Source organism: Hoplias malabaricus, chromosome 7 (assembly GCF_029633855.1).
Source record: "Hoplias malabaricus isolate fHopMal1 chromosome 7, fHopMal1.hap1, whole genome shotgun sequence".
Taxonomy (NCBI): Eukaryota; Metazoa; Chordata; class Actinopteri; order Characiformes; family Erythrinidae; genus Hoplias; species Hoplias malabaricus.
Genome location: NC_089806.1, coordinates 8,263,026 through 8,278,641, shown reverse-complemented (window position 1 = coordinate 8,278,641; position 15,616 = coordinate 8,263,026). Strand labels below are relative to the sequence as shown.

The 15,616-nt window shown below is 43.2% G+C and overlaps 3 protein-coding genes across 5 annotated transcripts in view; 1 reads left to right on the top strand and 2 right to left on the bottom strand.

Annotated features, from left to right (window-relative positions):
* LOC136701898 (hepatocyte nuclear factor 3-beta-like) overlaps nucleotides 1-2,357 on the bottom strand; it is a 15,302-nt gene extending 12,945 nt beyond the window's left edge. For both annotated transcript variants that reach the window (XM_066676679.1, XM_066676680.1), the window contains exon 1: nucleotides 2,176-2,357. The gene's annotated coding sequence lies outside the window, so the exon portion shown is untranslated. The remainder of the gene's footprint in view (nucleotides 1-2,175) is intronic.
* On the top strand, nucleotides 1,683-4,655 carry LOC136701899 (protein CEBPZOS-like). 2 transcript variants are annotated; one of them, XM_066676682.1, is made up of 4 exons: nucleotides 1,683-1,714; nucleotides 3,947-4,064; nucleotides 4,151-4,195; nucleotides 4,517-4,655. In XM_066676682.1, exons 2-4 carry the CDS (start codon nucleotides 3,947-3,949, stop codon nucleotides 4,594-4,596), a joined length of 243 nt encoding a protein of 80 aa, XP_066532779.1. In that variant the 5' UTR covers nucleotides 1,683-1,714; the 3' UTR covers nucleotides 4,597-4,655. The 2 variants fall into 2 exon arrangements, with proteins under 2 accessions (XP_066532779.1, XP_066532778.1); XM_066676681.1 differs by lacking the exon at nucleotides 1,683-1,714 and adding an exon at nucleotides 2,556-2,673.
* cebpz (CCAAT enhancer binding protein zeta) lies at nucleotides 4,622-15,616 on the bottom strand. The gene is made up of 17 exons (XM_066676678.1): nucleotides 15,456-15,616; nucleotides 13,501-14,999; nucleotides 12,363-12,594; nucleotides 11,944-12,100; nucleotides 11,378-11,466; nucleotides 11,224-11,277; nucleotides 10,016-10,118; nucleotides 9,248-9,316; nucleotides 9,090-9,156; nucleotides 8,695-8,798; nucleotides 8,542-8,602; nucleotides 6,877-7,055; nucleotides 6,740-6,775; nucleotides 6,520-6,627; nucleotides 5,438-5,496; nucleotides 5,276-5,357; nucleotides 4,622-4,773 (listed from the first exon to the last, which is right to left on the bottom strand). Exons 1-17 carry the CDS (start codon nucleotides 15,597-15,599, stop codon nucleotides 4,622-4,624), a joined length of 3,195 nt encoding a protein of 1,064 aa, XP_066532775.1. The 5' UTR covers nucleotides 15,600-15,616.

Genomic DNA, 15,616 nt, shown 5'->3' with positions numbered 1-15,616 from the left:
ATACAAATAACGTTTCATATCTCGTTTCTTTGCATGGTTTGATTGACACGTGTTATTTAAGAACAGACACCTTTTATATTTATTACTTTTTTAAATAATATTTTTTACATTAAGCTGCCTTCCACAAAATCAGTGCGACCCTGTTACCAGGACATGTTTAATTAAAGAAACATACCTTGCTAATGGAAAAGAAAATCCAGTAAGCAACATGATAAACAAGGTTTCATCACCAAGACTCTAAGAGCATGGCCAGGAGAAAAAGGAGTCCCATCTTTAATTTGAATATTTTGATTCTGTATTTGCCAATTCACTCTGCTAATACACTCTACTGTGTTACCAAGGATACAGCTGCAAATATGTGTTTTTAAGAAAGTACATATTTCGAACACTGATGTCTAAATTATCCTCCAATTGTGAAATGGCCTTAGAGGATAATGCTAACTGCTCAGACATTTCTCAAAGTTAAATCAATGCTGTTAGTATTAAATTGTTCATTTTCAAATGTAACACTAACTGTGGGTGGCACGGTGGTGCAGCAGGTAGTGTCGCAGTTACACAGCTCCAGGGGCCTGAAGGTTGTGGGTTCGATTCCCGCTCTAGGTGACTGCCTGTGAGGAGTGTGGTGTGTTCTCCCTGTGTCTGCGTGGGTTTCCTCCGGGCGACTGTCTGTGAGGAGTGTGGTGTGTTCTCCCTGTGTCTGCGTGGGTTTCCTCCGGGCGACTGTCTGTGAGGAGTGTGGTGTGTTCTCCCTGTGTCTGCGTGGGTTTCTTCCGGGCGACTGTCTGTGAGGAGTGTGGTGTGTTCTCCCTGTGTCTGCGTGGGTTTCCTCCGGGCGACTGTCTGTGAGGAGTGTGGTGTGTTCTCCCTGTGTCTGCGTGGGTTTCCTCCGGGTGCTCCAGTTTCCTCCCACAGTCCAAAAACACACGTTGGTAGGTGGATTGGCGACTCAAAAGTGTCCATAGGTGTGAGTGTGTGAGTGAATCTGTGAGTGTGTGTTGCCCTGTGAAGGACTTCCGGGTGTATTCCTGCCTTGTGCCCAATGATTCCACATAGGCTCTGAACCCACCGTGAACTGGATAAGTGTTACAGACAATGAATGAAATATATGAACACTAACTGTGTTGATCTAACCTGGGTGACTGCTGTGTATTATGCCATTTAACAGATGCCTGCACTGGCTAACATGACACTAAGTGGGAGGGAGAGGGAGAAGGAGGGCTATTCCTATTCTACCCAGGCAGAGAGAGGTCAACAGTGTTCCCTTGAACTCCCAGCTGCACATGGCTGAAGTTTAATGCACACAGACTATAGTCCTGCACCACTCAGTAGCCCCCAGGGCCGTTTAAACGTTAACAATAACCACAGATCACTGCAGTAAATTCAGCAGATTACTTTACATTTTTATACCTAATGTTTCCTGAAAATGATCATTTATTTTTTTTCCCTTACGCACAGCGACACCTGCTGACCAAAAATTTAACTCACAGGCTCCGATATTTATTTATTTAATTATTTATTTAATTATTTATCTGTTTTAAAACATGATGATTACAATCTACTTATTTATAAGTTTATCGATAAAAATAAATAATATATGTTTATTCCTTACGTTTTTTCTTCGGTTTTATTTCTGTTTGGATTGAATGAGAGTATATTGGTCCAGCTGGGTCTCCGTAGCCAGGACTCTTATTGTGTACCAAATGAAATCTTGAAGGTGAGTGTGAACTAGCAGTGTTTTTAATATTTATATCACATCGTTTACAGTTTAAGATATTTTCCCTCCGCATTTTTTGCGTTGTTCTCCTCTAATAAAAATGTTCAGCTCCTTAAAGACTGTATTATAAAAGCGTATATTAAGCTGTTGGTTAAATCCCTGTTGGAAACTTAAATAGAGAAAGTAATTGTTGTCCATTTGAAACGGACAAGAAGATTTAACAAGAAGCTGGTGGCGAATATTTAGTCATATTTTGGGTTCTGTTTAAGCTTCGTGTTCAGTAATGGATCTGAATGAATAAAATGAAATTACCGCATCATTTACAGGTGTAAAACAGACAGCTACTGGGGGGTATTCCTCAAAGCAGAACTAACATTCATGTGAGCTCAAGTTTTCTGGTTCAACAAAGAAGTCCTGCTTTGTGGAACACCCCGTTGTGGGAGTTAAAGGGTCAACGTTACCTTGTACTTGCATTTCTTTTTCCTTCAAAATCCACGTACGTCGTTTTCTTGTTGTTTTGTATGTAGCAGATTTCGCCCGAATGTTTCGTCTTTCTTTTGTGTCTTAGAACGAAAGAGGTTGTCATTCTGTTCGTCAAGACCGCAACATGTAAATGAACTGTTCTGATTGGCTGGCTCGTAATTTGCCTAGTTTACAAAGCAGTGCAGGTGAAACACTCCTTATAACATCAGTGAGAATGGGCGGGGCTAAACCGACCACTGAATGGGAATAAATACTAAATGGTACCCGTTTAGAGCAGAGATAGACCAGTATTGGAATTGTGGGTTTATATTCAATGTTTCATGTTTCGTATATTGAGTTATACTAAAATATAAGATCGCACTGTGGGATAAGTGTTGGAAAGGAAAGTAAAACTTGTAGAGGGTTACAAATGTAGAAAACTCAGAAATTATTAGGGAGGCATGACATGGAACGGGGGCGGCACGGTGGTGCAGCAGGTAGTGTCGCACTCGCACAGCTCCAGGGACCTGGAGTCCCACACCGGGTGACTGTCTGTGGGGAGTGTGGTGTATTCTCCCTGTGTCTGCGTGGGTTTCCTCCGGGTGACTGTCTGTGAGGATTGTGATGTATTCTCCCTGTGTCTGTGTGGGTTTCCTCCGGGTGACTGTCTGTGAGGAGTGTGGTGTGTTCTCCCTGTGTCTGCGTGGGTTTCCTTCGGGTGACTGTCTGTGAGGAGTGTGGGGTGTTCTCCCTGTGTCTGCGTGGGTTTCCTCCGGGTGACTGTCTGTGAGGAGTGTGGTGTGTTCTCCCTGTGTCTGCGTGGGTTTCCTTCGGGTGACTGTCTGTGAGGAGTGTGGGGTGTTCTCCCTGTGTCTGCGTGGGTTTCCTCCGGGTGACTGTCTGTGAGGAGTGTGGTGTGTTCTCCCTGTGTCTGCGTGGGTTTCCTCCGGGTGACTGTCTGTGAGGAGTGTGGGGTGTTCTCCCTGTGTCTGCGTGGGTTTCCTCCGGGTGACTGTCTGTGAGGAGTGTGGTGTGTTCTCCCTGTGTCTGCGTGGGTTTCCTCCGGGTGACTGTCTGTGAGGAGTGTGGTGTGTTCTCCCTGTGTCTGCGTGGGTTTCCTCCGGGTGACTGTCTGTGAGGAGTGTGGTGTGTTCTCCCTGTGTCTGCGTGGGTTTCCTCCGGGTGACTGTCTGTGAGGAGTGTGGGGTGTTCTCCCTGTGTCTGCGTGGGTTTCCTCCGGGTGACTGTCTGTGAGGAGTGTGGGGTGTTCTCCCTGTGTCTGCGTGGGTTTCCTCCGGGTGACTGTCTGTGAGGAGTGTGGGGTGTTCTCCCTGTGTCTGCGTGGGTTTCCTCCGGGTGACTGTCTGTGAGGAGTGTGGTGTGTTCTCCCTGTGTCTGCGTGGGTTTCCTCCGGGTGACTGTCTGTGAGGAGTGTGGTGTGTTCTCTCTGTGTCTGCGTGGGTTTCCTCCGGGTGACTGTCTGTGAGGAGTGTGGGGTGTTCTCCCTGTGTCTGCGTGGGTTTCCTCCGGGTGACTGTCTGTGAGGAGTGTGGGGTGTTCTCCCTGTGTCTGCGTGGGTTTCCTCCGGGTGACTGTCTGTGAGGAGTGTGGTGTGTTCTCCCTGTGTCTGCGTGGGTTTCCTCCGGGTGACTGTCTGTGAGGAGTGTGGTGTGTTCTCTCTGTGTCTGCGTGGGTTTCCTCCCACAGTCCAAAAACACACGTTGGTACTTTACACTGCTTTCAGAAATACTTCTGTGTTCTCCACTCTAGATGGCCCCCAAGCCCATGGAACCCATTGCCCGAAGGATATTTAAAGGAATCATTCTCCTAGAAGTCGCTGGTGTGTTTGCAGCCTATGGGCTGTTTCATAAGATGAACTCCAGCCGAGGTGAACGTTTTTGATTTTAAATGAGAATGATGTATGAATTAATTATTACTGGGAAAACATTCACTGATTATGCTTCATTTTCTTAGATTTCAGAGGCACGATGAACAAATACTTTCCATCAGTTCTTGAAGGTACATTTTCCACTTTAAACTAGATGCAGTGATGTATCAATTTCCCTGAAATCCAGCAAAAGGAATTAAGGCTAATGATGCATACAGCATGAAGGTGACTAATCGATATAACACTACCTCTCCTTATCGGCCGGTCCTAAACTGTGTTCTCATAGTTTGTTTCTGAAAGTGGTCTATTGTAGCTCACGTCATAAAGTGGAAAATAACATTTATTACAAAATGTACTTTGTTTTATATATACCTGTTTTTTTTAAACCAATCTGACATTTAAAAACAACAATTGCTTGATGAATTGAACACTCCTCTTTCTTTTCCTCTCAGTTTTTTACAAGTCCAACGAGTGGTCTGGGGTTTATGGCGTCCGGGAGTCAGACCAGGAGGCGTGGTCTAATCAGGATTAAAACACACAGACACACTGGGACCGACTTATTTCTTTCTGCCAACAGTTCTTTTGCCTGGTTTGACTTTTCCAAATGGTTTCCTCTTCTTGAACATGGCCTTTTTCCTCCGGAGTGTCTTCACGTCCCGGCCTTGGATCCAGTCGTCCCGCTGGGATTCCCACTTCAGCTGTTTAACACCTGGGGAGGAAAAGAGAAGCATGGTTTTCAGTGGTGATACGGACAGTGGAAAGAAAATGAATGGATTAACAAATACAGACGTTATATAAGGAGTCATGGAAAGTTGCTTATTTATGTGAGTGTGAGTAGGGGTCTGTCTCATGAAGCAGAAGCCCCATTCCAGTTGGCCCAGGACCAAATTTCTGACCATTCAGGGACTTCCATTACATTTCTAGTCACCTTTCTTTGGGACATTGATCATGAAGAGTACCTACAGCAGAGTAATCCTGGGAAATGGGTTACCCATGGCAGCACTAGTTATTTGAAACCAATTCTTAGTCAGAAATCCTGGTTTAGCTGAAAGTGCTTTGAGAGTCAACCCCCTGGTGTGTGTCAGTGTTACAGAGCAGTGACTCCACCCTTTAGAAACAATGTAGAGCAGCAAGCCAAAATGATCAAATAAAATGTATAATTCATGACCTGCCCCACCCTCCTTCCTCACACAGTTGTGTTGAATACTCACTGGCTTTGTCTTTGTTTGCCATTGCGTTCATGCCAAGGCTGTCATACTTAGAACCCACGTTTTCATCCAGCAGTTCCCCAAACTGTAACAAAAACGAGGAGACATCAGGCATTACACTGTTACTACAGCAGCTGTCAGTGAAAGTTTCAGTAGAGACTATACCTCTTCTGCTGATGCAAATATAGCTGCGTCGTCCTTCTTTCCTTTCTTCTTCTTGTTTCCTGATTTCAAACCAAAGAAACAGAAAACTATTATAAGTGTTGGTATTAAACCACGAGTCGTTTACCAGGTACGCTACCAATCAACAGCCTGGAATCAATGATTTTGATGATTTAATAGAATTGATAATTATGAAAATGGTACGCTACACATCATCAAGTATCAATACAGTGGAACCTCTACCTACGAACTTGATCCGTTCCGTGACCCGGTTCGTAAGTAGAAAAGTTCATTTCTCGAGTCAATTTTCCCCATTTAAAATAATGGAAAAGCAATTAATGGGTTCCAGCCCCCACCCCGAGAGTCACCCTTTTTGCACTGATATATGTTTACAACACTCTCAAATTAGTAAAAAAATAAGTACATGTAGCGTTACTAAAAGTAAAAAAATACAGTGGTAACAGTAATAAACGACTGGCTGGAGGAGTAACACAGGCACTGGCTGTATGACGGGAGGTGGGGGGTGGGTGTAATAACGAAGAGTAGATACGGCTTAACTTAGCACGAATTTCAGTGTCTGCTATTTACACTAATGCTAAATTGCTAAAGCTACAATGTGCTAATCTTAAACGCTCACTCAAGTCTGAGCGCTGGGAGACTCACCTATTGGGGTCAGTGGCCATTTCCAGCCGCCGGCTCGGGTTCGTTTCTAGAGTCATGGTTCGTTGGTGAAGGCAAAAAATATACAAATGCCCGGTTCGTATCTTGGAAAGTTCGTTAGTAGAGGTTTCACTGTATAGTACAGTGTCTGTCAGTGACTTAGAGACATGGAACCTCATGGGCCCTGCGGTGTGGGCCAGTAACAATCAAACGAACCTGTGCTACGTCTGCTGTAAACATACCCACTCACATCTCAGAGTGTGAGTTAGTCACAGTGGCCAGAGGTCATAATTTATATTTATTTATATATATATGAATGAACAGATAATAAAATGTTGTAAATAAGTATTTTTATACATCTTTCCATATGTTTAAAGGGCAACATACTTAGTTAAATAATAATCTGAAGGGATGGAAAATCTCACCCAGAGCTCTGTGGAAGTGGAGCTGCTCTAATGATTTCCTCTTTTGCCCTTTTTTCAGTTTCGTTTCAGTTACTGGCCCCTCGTCCTCATCCATGTCCTCGTCCATATCTTCACAAACACATGCACAATTAACAGTTAATTAGATCAGTTCAGAGGTGAGGGAACCACACACTTATCAACTATCACTAATCCAATGTTTTTAAAAGTGTACGAAACACACCATCAAAGTCTCCATCACCTTCCTCCAGCTCTGGAACTGCAAAATAACACAATATATTTATTTATAATAGGAGCAGGATTAGTATAAACTAACATTAACTAAAAAAAAACAAAACACAGTTAAAAAGATCACACCACCTTCCTCCTCTTCTCCCTCAGGGTCCATAAACTCCCCTCCTTCCTCCTCCAGCTCATCGCCAAATTCCACTTCGTCCAGGCTTCCCAGAGAGACCTCCTCATCGTCCAGGTCGTCGCTGTCCAGATCAGAGTCCAAGTCCTCAGCCTTCTTATCGTTCTTAGACTTGCTCTTCACATTACTGCAAGAGAGAAACCGAACTCAGGTTTCCTTCATTTCTGCACATTTTTACTGGAATGAAACGTAAATACTGGCCAGTGTTTGGTGCCATCAGGTCATTTTCATTTGATGGATTAAAGCCCCTGAGAAGGTAAATCTCTGTTTCTTTTTGCTGAAGTTAATCTTGTTGCTCTAACCCCACAAAACACGTAAAGTCTTATGAGTTACTTCCCAAAGACTAATAAATGTCTGCTGAATTTCACCTGTATTTTTTTTTTTTCTTGCAACATGGATGGTCCTAATAGAAGGTAATGCTTTCATACACAATCCTTTAAAGGCTAAGCAGCAGCGATATGAAAGTGTCAAACAAATAAATACAGTGGAGTTTGAGTTCCTAACTTGTGTTTATTGATAGTCAGAAAACATGTTATTTCTTAGTAATTCAAGGAATAAGGTTTAAAAGACCGTTGGTCAAGAGCCTCTGTAACATGGAGGTAAACAGGGTAAGGACACTCACTTCGCCTGTTTTAGTTGGTGTTAGCTAACGTTAGCTTGACTCGCTAAACTAGGCTATTGTCATGAATAATGTTGGTTATTTAGCTAGATACTGTCATAACAGTCAGTCATAACGGTGTTTTACCGCGGCGTTGTTCAGCTGTTGTCCACCAGTGACGTCACGATTGCGTTCGAGAGTTTCCGTAGAGAGCTCGGGTTTTTCCGTCAATTTAATAAAATTGTCAGTTTTAAAGCAAATTAAGCTGCTATTTTCATTTTAATTCATACTTATATCTGTCAGTAACTACAATAATGTGGAATATTCATGGAGGTCCATTAAGTGGTGCTTAGCCTTTAACCCATCACATGGCCGCATTGCCCACCCACACAGACTCACACACACACACACACACACACACACACACTAAATAATCAACGATTTGTGATTTGATGCTTAATCCAAATGATCAATTCAAAGAGAAAATCTTATGTTTTTATGGTAAAAATATTGTATAGTGTTCCTTTAACACAAGCCAATTATGTTTAATACAGAAAATGCTATAGTTGTAAATTGTAAAGTGTAACTTTTATCCAAGACACTGTTGTCAGACATGTTTTTGTTAAAATAAATAAATAAATAAATAAACAAACAATGTTTGTTATCAAGGATGGAGCTAAAAATGGTAAAAAAATAAAAATAACTCTGAATAAGATGTGCCTAAAGGTTTACTATTGGTCCGAATTTGTTTCATTATTCTGACATCATACACAGTTTATTCATAACTGCATTGCTTTTCCTCTCAAAAACACACCTACAATATTTAATATCACGAGTAGAACCATTGGTTCATTTAGAAAAATCATGTTCATAAACGACCATTAATAGTGTGTTTATAGGCCACTTTCACTCTCAACAATTCATAGCAATAATAATAATAAAAATAATTCATATCAATACCGATGTGTCCATATTCACTGCAGCATTGGTACGAACACAACCACTGATCACTTACCCAGCAAAGTCCAGGTCAGTGTCCTTAAAATCCGTGAAGTAGCTGTCCCCTTCAAAAGTGTCTGAAAAAGCCCGTTATAACAACGTTACAGAAGACTGAGAGAACAGTGTTGTTTCTGATCATTAATGCTCTACTTATTGCCTCTGTTCTCACCAAGCAACCGGTCGAACTCGTCATCGTCCACATCTTCCACACTCTCGTCATCTCCTCCACGAGATTTCTGCCACCGTTTCTCTCCCGCACGCTTCTTAAAGAATCTGAACACAGGAAAGAGAGAAGATCACTGCTGTGAACCTCACAAACCCCAGCAGTTAATCTGCTCATATCTGGCCCAATCAAGCTGGAAAAAGTGTTAATGTTGACCTATTCTTTAACATTTAACGGTGTGTAGCGTCACCTGTTGTTTGTTTTGGGTAAAGCTTGTGCACGGCACTGAACAACTGACATCCGTCAATTTCACAGGCCCCATGAACAGTTTACACACGACTGTATGTTTCTGTATTGGGAAATAATGCATAAATACCACATTAAAGGCTAGTTAAACTCACCTGTAAAAGAACAGTTCATCCACAGGGATCTGACTCTCTTCTTTGGCCAGATACTCCTCACAGTTCACTGGGACGTAAACAAAAAAATATCAAGGTGATTTATAAATTTACTTCCTGTATTTATTACTTACTTTATTTCTAATCAAATATAAACTTACCAGGTAATGACCGCACGTTATTCATGGTCTTTTTGTGCTTTGGCTGCATCACAGTGGCTTCTGTGTTTTCTGGAGAGAGAGAATGAGAGAGAGAGAGAGAGATACAGTGTGAGTGATAGAGAGAGAGCGAGAGAGAGATAGAGACATTGTGAGAGAAAGTGTGAGAGAGAATGAGAGAGACAGTGTGAGAGAGAGAGAGAGAGAGACAGTGTGAGTGATAGTGATAGAGAGAGAGTGTGAGAGAGAGAGTATAAGGGAGAGAGAGAGAATGAGAGAATGAGAGAGAGAGAGAGAATGAGAGTGAGAATGAGAGAGTGAGAGAATGAGAGAGAGAGAGAGTGAAAATGAGAGAGAATGAGAGAGAGAGAGAGAATGAGAGAGAGAATGAGAACAAGAGAGAGTGAGAATGAGAACGAGAGTGAGAGAATGACAGAGAGAGTGAGAATGAGTGAGAGTGAGAATGAGAGAGAATGAGTGAGAGAGAGAGAGAATGAGTGAGAGAGAGAGAATGAGTGAGAGAGAGAGAATGAGTGAGAGAGAGAGAATGAGTGAGAGAGAGAGAATGAGTGAGAGAGTGAGAATGAGTGAGAGAGAGAGAATGAGTGAGAGAGAGAGAATGAGTGAGAGAGAGAGAGAGAGAGAGAGAGAGAGAGAGAATGAGTGAGAGAGAGAGAATGAGTGAGAGAGAGAGAAAGAATGAATATGAGGGACTTAATGCTGATAATAAGAGATGGTGTATTTTTATGAGACTGGGGTTATTTTACTCACGTTTGCCCTTCACTTGTTTGGGGTTTCTGAACACAAATCTATCCAGAAACCTGATGAGTGTGAAGTCCTGCAGAGGGTCGCCTGTGTACTGGATAAACTCACCCTGAGGACACAGAAAATAATAGAAATTCAAAATAATAATTCTGGAAACACGAAAGAGAAGTGACAGAAGTGTAAACATAATCTCTCTGTAAAAATAAAAAAAGGACACGTTTGTAAAACAGCCCCCTCCAGGGTGTATTCCTGCCTTGTGCCCAATGATTCCAGGTAGGCTCTGGACCCACCGTGACCCTGAACTGGATAAGGGTTACAGATAATGAATGAATGAATGTTTATAGAACACTGGAGCATATGGATACTAAAGAAAACAAACATGGACACACAAATATTCTATAATAATTAAATCTTCAGTGTTTTTTCTTGCAAAAGTGAATTGTAATGTGTAGTATGATGGTAGTGCTGGTCGATATGAGCACAGATCAATATCACGATTAATTGTACGTTTTACCACGATTACGATTAATGAACGATTATTTTGTTTGAGTATTTTTGACCCTCATAGTTCAGTGACGAGGTTTGTGCTGTAAATATGCTCCAGTTTAAAGCTGGGATGTGTTTTCTAATGTCGCTGGGAGCTTGTTCCTCTGTTTTCTGTTTATATTTGATGTGTCACTGTGCTTTGGCTGAAACTGTATTTTCTCAGTGTTTACAATTGACTTATTTTTGTTCGGTGTCAAAACATAACACGTCCAAACCACAGACGCTGTGTTTTTCTTTGGTACGAGGTGCTGTAGTTGCTCGGTTGGCCTCTGTGTTTAGGTTCTCCACCATGTGGCAGATAGCGGCAGAATCACGTGACTAAAGCATGGTAATGTGGTGTTAAAGGGACAGTACATGAACACACAGTGGGGACATAGATTGATATAATCGATATAGACAAGATTATATTGATTAGAAGTTCTGACTGTCGATTTCGATTAATTTTAGCCCTATTATGATGTAAACAACTGTTTTTATTGTTTTGTTGTTATTGTTCTACTTTATTTTAATGCAGTCAGACCCCTTTATACGTATAAAAGTTAATAAACATAAAAAACAGACAAAAGCTTTGTTTAAAGATACAAAGAATGCCAAAAAAATAGAGAAAATATGAAATAAAAAGAAAGAAATGTTTATAGACAACGTGGTCACATCTTCAAATCACTCACCTGCATAATGGTCCTCGCAAAGAGAGCCACGGAGGGGTGGAAATGAAGAGCGAGCTGCGAAAGGCAAAGTACCCAAATTAGACACCAACAAAAACAGCTCCATTGCCATCGTTTAAAATAAAAAAAAAAAGTACCAAAACAGACTCTCTCATACCTTCTGCAGCTCCCACAGCGTGGTGTAGTTTGCTCCACAGTATAAAGGGTTTCTGTGGGTGGGGTCATACAGCTGCTTCTTCTTGCCACCTGCACCAGAAAGATTTCAGACAAATACAGTTTCACACTGAGCACAAATCCCACAGAAATCAGAAACATCATTCCTTTTACTTTTATAGCTCTGTTATTATCCAGATGTGTGTGAGGAACATCTGGCCCCTCTGCTGCAGTAGCAGTTTCACCTTCTATGAGAAGGTGAGGTCAGGTGCAGATGTTGGATGATTACTGCTTTATTACAAACACCACTCCAACGCATCCCAACACAGCTCAACGTACTGGGTTTATACCCCTCTACTGATGCTTGGCATTGGGCATGGAGACTTCAGGTTCATGAGCAGCTGCTCCAGAGCATGGCATTCCATCTAATGCTTTTCTATGGAGAACATACAAGCTGAGCGCAACTTAAAAGTCCACGGTGACTGTACCTTAGAGCAGTATCTGGGAACAATAAAAGGATGTCTACAGACTTTTGGGCGTCTAGTGTTTACTAGGGTTGTTCCACCTTACCCTCCAGATTTTGGTGATGTACCCAGGATGCAGTTGGTTTGGGCTGCTCGGTTTTTTCACTCTGTCCCTGTTCAACTTTATCAGCATCCACAAATCTCTCCTCTTCATCATCATCATCTTCGGCTTTCAGGTCCTGAAATCTTTCCTCCTCGTCTTCCTGGTGTAGTGGATATTTGTGAATATATAAGACACACAGAGATGCTGGTATCAAACAGGACACAATAGCAGCCAGTAGAAATGGTGACATAAAATGGTGGACATAAGTAATATACTGTAAATTATTCCCATACAACATCTACAGTGCTGCACCACAATGTTGATCCATTATTGCTGACCACACTACAGACACACTCACACTCTCACACACACACACACTCACACACACACTCACACACACAAAAAAACAAACCCCTACACACCCCTTCTTCTTGTAAGAGGAGCTTGAGGCCAGGCTTGCTCTTCATCACCTCCGACACCAGGAAGAGTGCTCCACAGGCGAATGTCGGACTCTGCTCACAGCTGACCTGCAGGAGCCTCTTCACAAAGGCTTTAATCCTTCGCAGAACTATGTCTGCTTTCAAAGATTTATACAAAAGATTGAGGAACATGCTCTGCCTCAAACTCACGGACAAACCTGGATCCAACAGCTTCCTGTAAAACACACACACATTACATCTGTACTGTGAAAAACTACATAGCTACAGAGTGGATTCTTTAGTGATGTCCTCAGTAACTAACACCACTCCAACTCCCACCACCATTCCAATAAACACAGCTCCCCTGCTCCCAATGCTTTAAAGCCTCTAGACGACTGTGTATTGAACATGGTGACCTGCAGCTCATTGGAGCAGATCCAGAACATCCCAGTTCGTATCGTGTTAAACTTCACAGCTAAGAAAAACATGGTCACAATGTTGGTGACTTTACAAAGCAAAAGGGGTGTCAACAAACCCTTGAACATGAACCTGTAAACAATCGCCTACCACCTACAGCCGCAGAGTGAAATTCACTTTTACATCACTGTCCTGGAATAGAGCGGGAGGTGGAGGGGTGGTTCTGACCCTCCTCCAAATGTTACATAGTGCAGTTTCTGCAGTGTTAACCCTCTGGAGTCGGCGCTCCAAGTAACAGGAGGCACGTCTCTCTCTGAGACTCAGACCGCGACCCTTGGTGGACCACCCGTTCATGTTCATATGATAATAGCATGCTAACCCCGCTGCTCTTTTTGGAGGATTACAGTGTGAGAAAACACTCATTACTCACATAATGCATATGGCTGTGTTTTTGAACTGAATGCAGAGCTCTGAGACGGCGCAGTCACACCTTTCAGCTGCCTGAGGAAGAACGGCTTCATTTTGCGACAAGTAAGTGCCTCGTTTGGCACTGGTTAGCTTCGATGCTATGCTAATTCAGTAATTCTCGCAAAGGAATTTGTGAAGCGGAGGGTAAATGTTTTAAGTTCAGTATCACAATGTTTTTGAAGCTGTAATTTTAAGCTAGAAATGCTACCTAGTGTTACTTTAAGGCTTTTGTTAGAACCTTCATATTGGTGTTTACCTGTAAAGAGCTACATAGTAGCGGTCTGACACGGTCTGCTGCGAGTCCATGACTTGAAACAGCAGCATTAGGGCTTGTAAAGCAGTGCTGAACTTCACAATGTGCACCACTTTAAACAGTGTGTCCAGCTGCTCCCTCACTTTCTCGTCTCCTACTTTCGTGTAGGGATACGCCCGGTTCACTCCGGTCAGCAGAGCACTGAGCATCTTGGACTCCACGTCCTTCTTCTGGACACACACTCTGAAGAAGGTGAAGTACACGGTGATGAGCTTGGTGGCCAGGTCAGCCTCCTCGTGGCTCAGCATAACCTGGTTGAGGAAGCAGGCGGCGTAGTACTGGGCCTTGGTGCTGATGTTGGGTCTGAACATCAGGTGTTCCACCTCTGTGCACACCACCACTTTCATGTTGGGGTGTCTGTGGAGCAGCGTCTCCAGGAGATAAGAGGCTTTGGAGGCGACCTTGTACTCTGGATCTCCGAGTTTGTTGACCACTTGGGCCAGTAGGGCTTTCTCCTGTTCCGGACGATTGCACAGCAGCTCGTGGGCAGTGGTCAGAGCCTTGATTTTGGTGGCCAGCACAGGATCATGGGCCAAAGAGTCCAGAGCCACCACAAACTCTACCATCAGCAGCTTCAGTTGGTGCTCAAAGTACCAGAGGGTCAACCTCCGGTCACGGACATCTCTGTTACCGCTGGCTCGCTCCTCCAGCTCGTCGAAGGGTCGCTGTGAAAAGGCACGAAGTTTACGGTTCTCTGGCAAAAGGTCAGATAGCAGGAGCTCCTTAAGGGTCTCCACTGCCATCACGCCTTCTCGGCGACTGCCCTTTTTCTTGACCAAAGTGACCAAGCTTTCGATATGCTCCAGACAATGCACAGGAGCGTCCTGAATCAACACAGTCATCGCAGCCATCCTGTCAGCGAGAGTGCCCGTGGAAACTACACTCTTCATCCAGGTCGTGTTGGCTCCCTTCTGAAAGTTCTTCTTGGTTTTGTAAAGCTCAACTTCAGATTCAAAGAGCTTCTGAGCCAAAGCCTTGTACTGAGCCACCAGCGCCTCGTCCTGAACCGAAGAGTTGGTCTCTGACGTGTACTCCACATCGTACCATTTTCCTCCGGGTTTCACCAGCAGCGTCTGTCTGGGGTAAAATTCAAACACACTGGCGCTCTGCTTGGCCTTCTTTCCAGCAGCAGCAACCTTTTTCGCTTCTTTATCCTTCTTCTTCTTCTTCTTTTTGAGCTCGGTTTCTTGCTTCTCTTCGGTTGATCTTACAGGTTCTTCCTCCTTGTCGTCGTCCTTCTCAGCAGGTCCTTGGGCTTTCTCCTCTTGGTCCTCGTCTTCTCCGTCCTCTTTAATAATCTGCTCGTCCGCGTATTTTCGGATGCCCAGCTTAGTGATGAACTCTTCTAATTCGCCCTCCTCCAAATCGTCAATAGCACCTTTCTTACCACCGTTTATCAGCTCATTGTTTTCATCCAGACCAACAAGCATGGCAAAGTCAGCCTGTACAAACAAGCATATGCAGAAAGCATAGATTAATATATATTTGTGTGTGTGTGTGGGTGTGTGGGTGTATGACATAGAACAATAACAACAACAAATAGGCAAATAGTTTCATATCTGTATATTGACAAAGGGGGTTAGCAAGTAATATTACATTTTCTCAAGTGAAATATCATTGAAACATATGGAAAATATTACATTTTGGCATTTTAACACATTAAATACATACACTTTTCCACATGGGGAACTACTCTGTCCCATACTGAGCTCTGCTGGGGGTCACTCATTGATAATAACACAATAATAATAAGTAGAAACGACATAAATAGGTATTCAACACCCCGTTCTCACTCATTATTTTATTATGAGTGAATATCACTCGCTGGGCTCTGTAACTTTAGTCCCCCCCCTCTCAGCATGAGACACAGAGCCTCTTTGAATCAGTAAAAACCTCACCTTGGTTCCTCCGAGCCGCTTGACAGTCTCCATGGTGAACTCGCCCTTGTCATCCCCGCCTTCGTCGTTCGCGTTTTCGCCCATTTCTTCTTCATTTTCCTCCAATTCCTCCGCTTTCTCTCGCCGTTTGCTCTTCGCAGCCATTCTGCTTCCACACTACA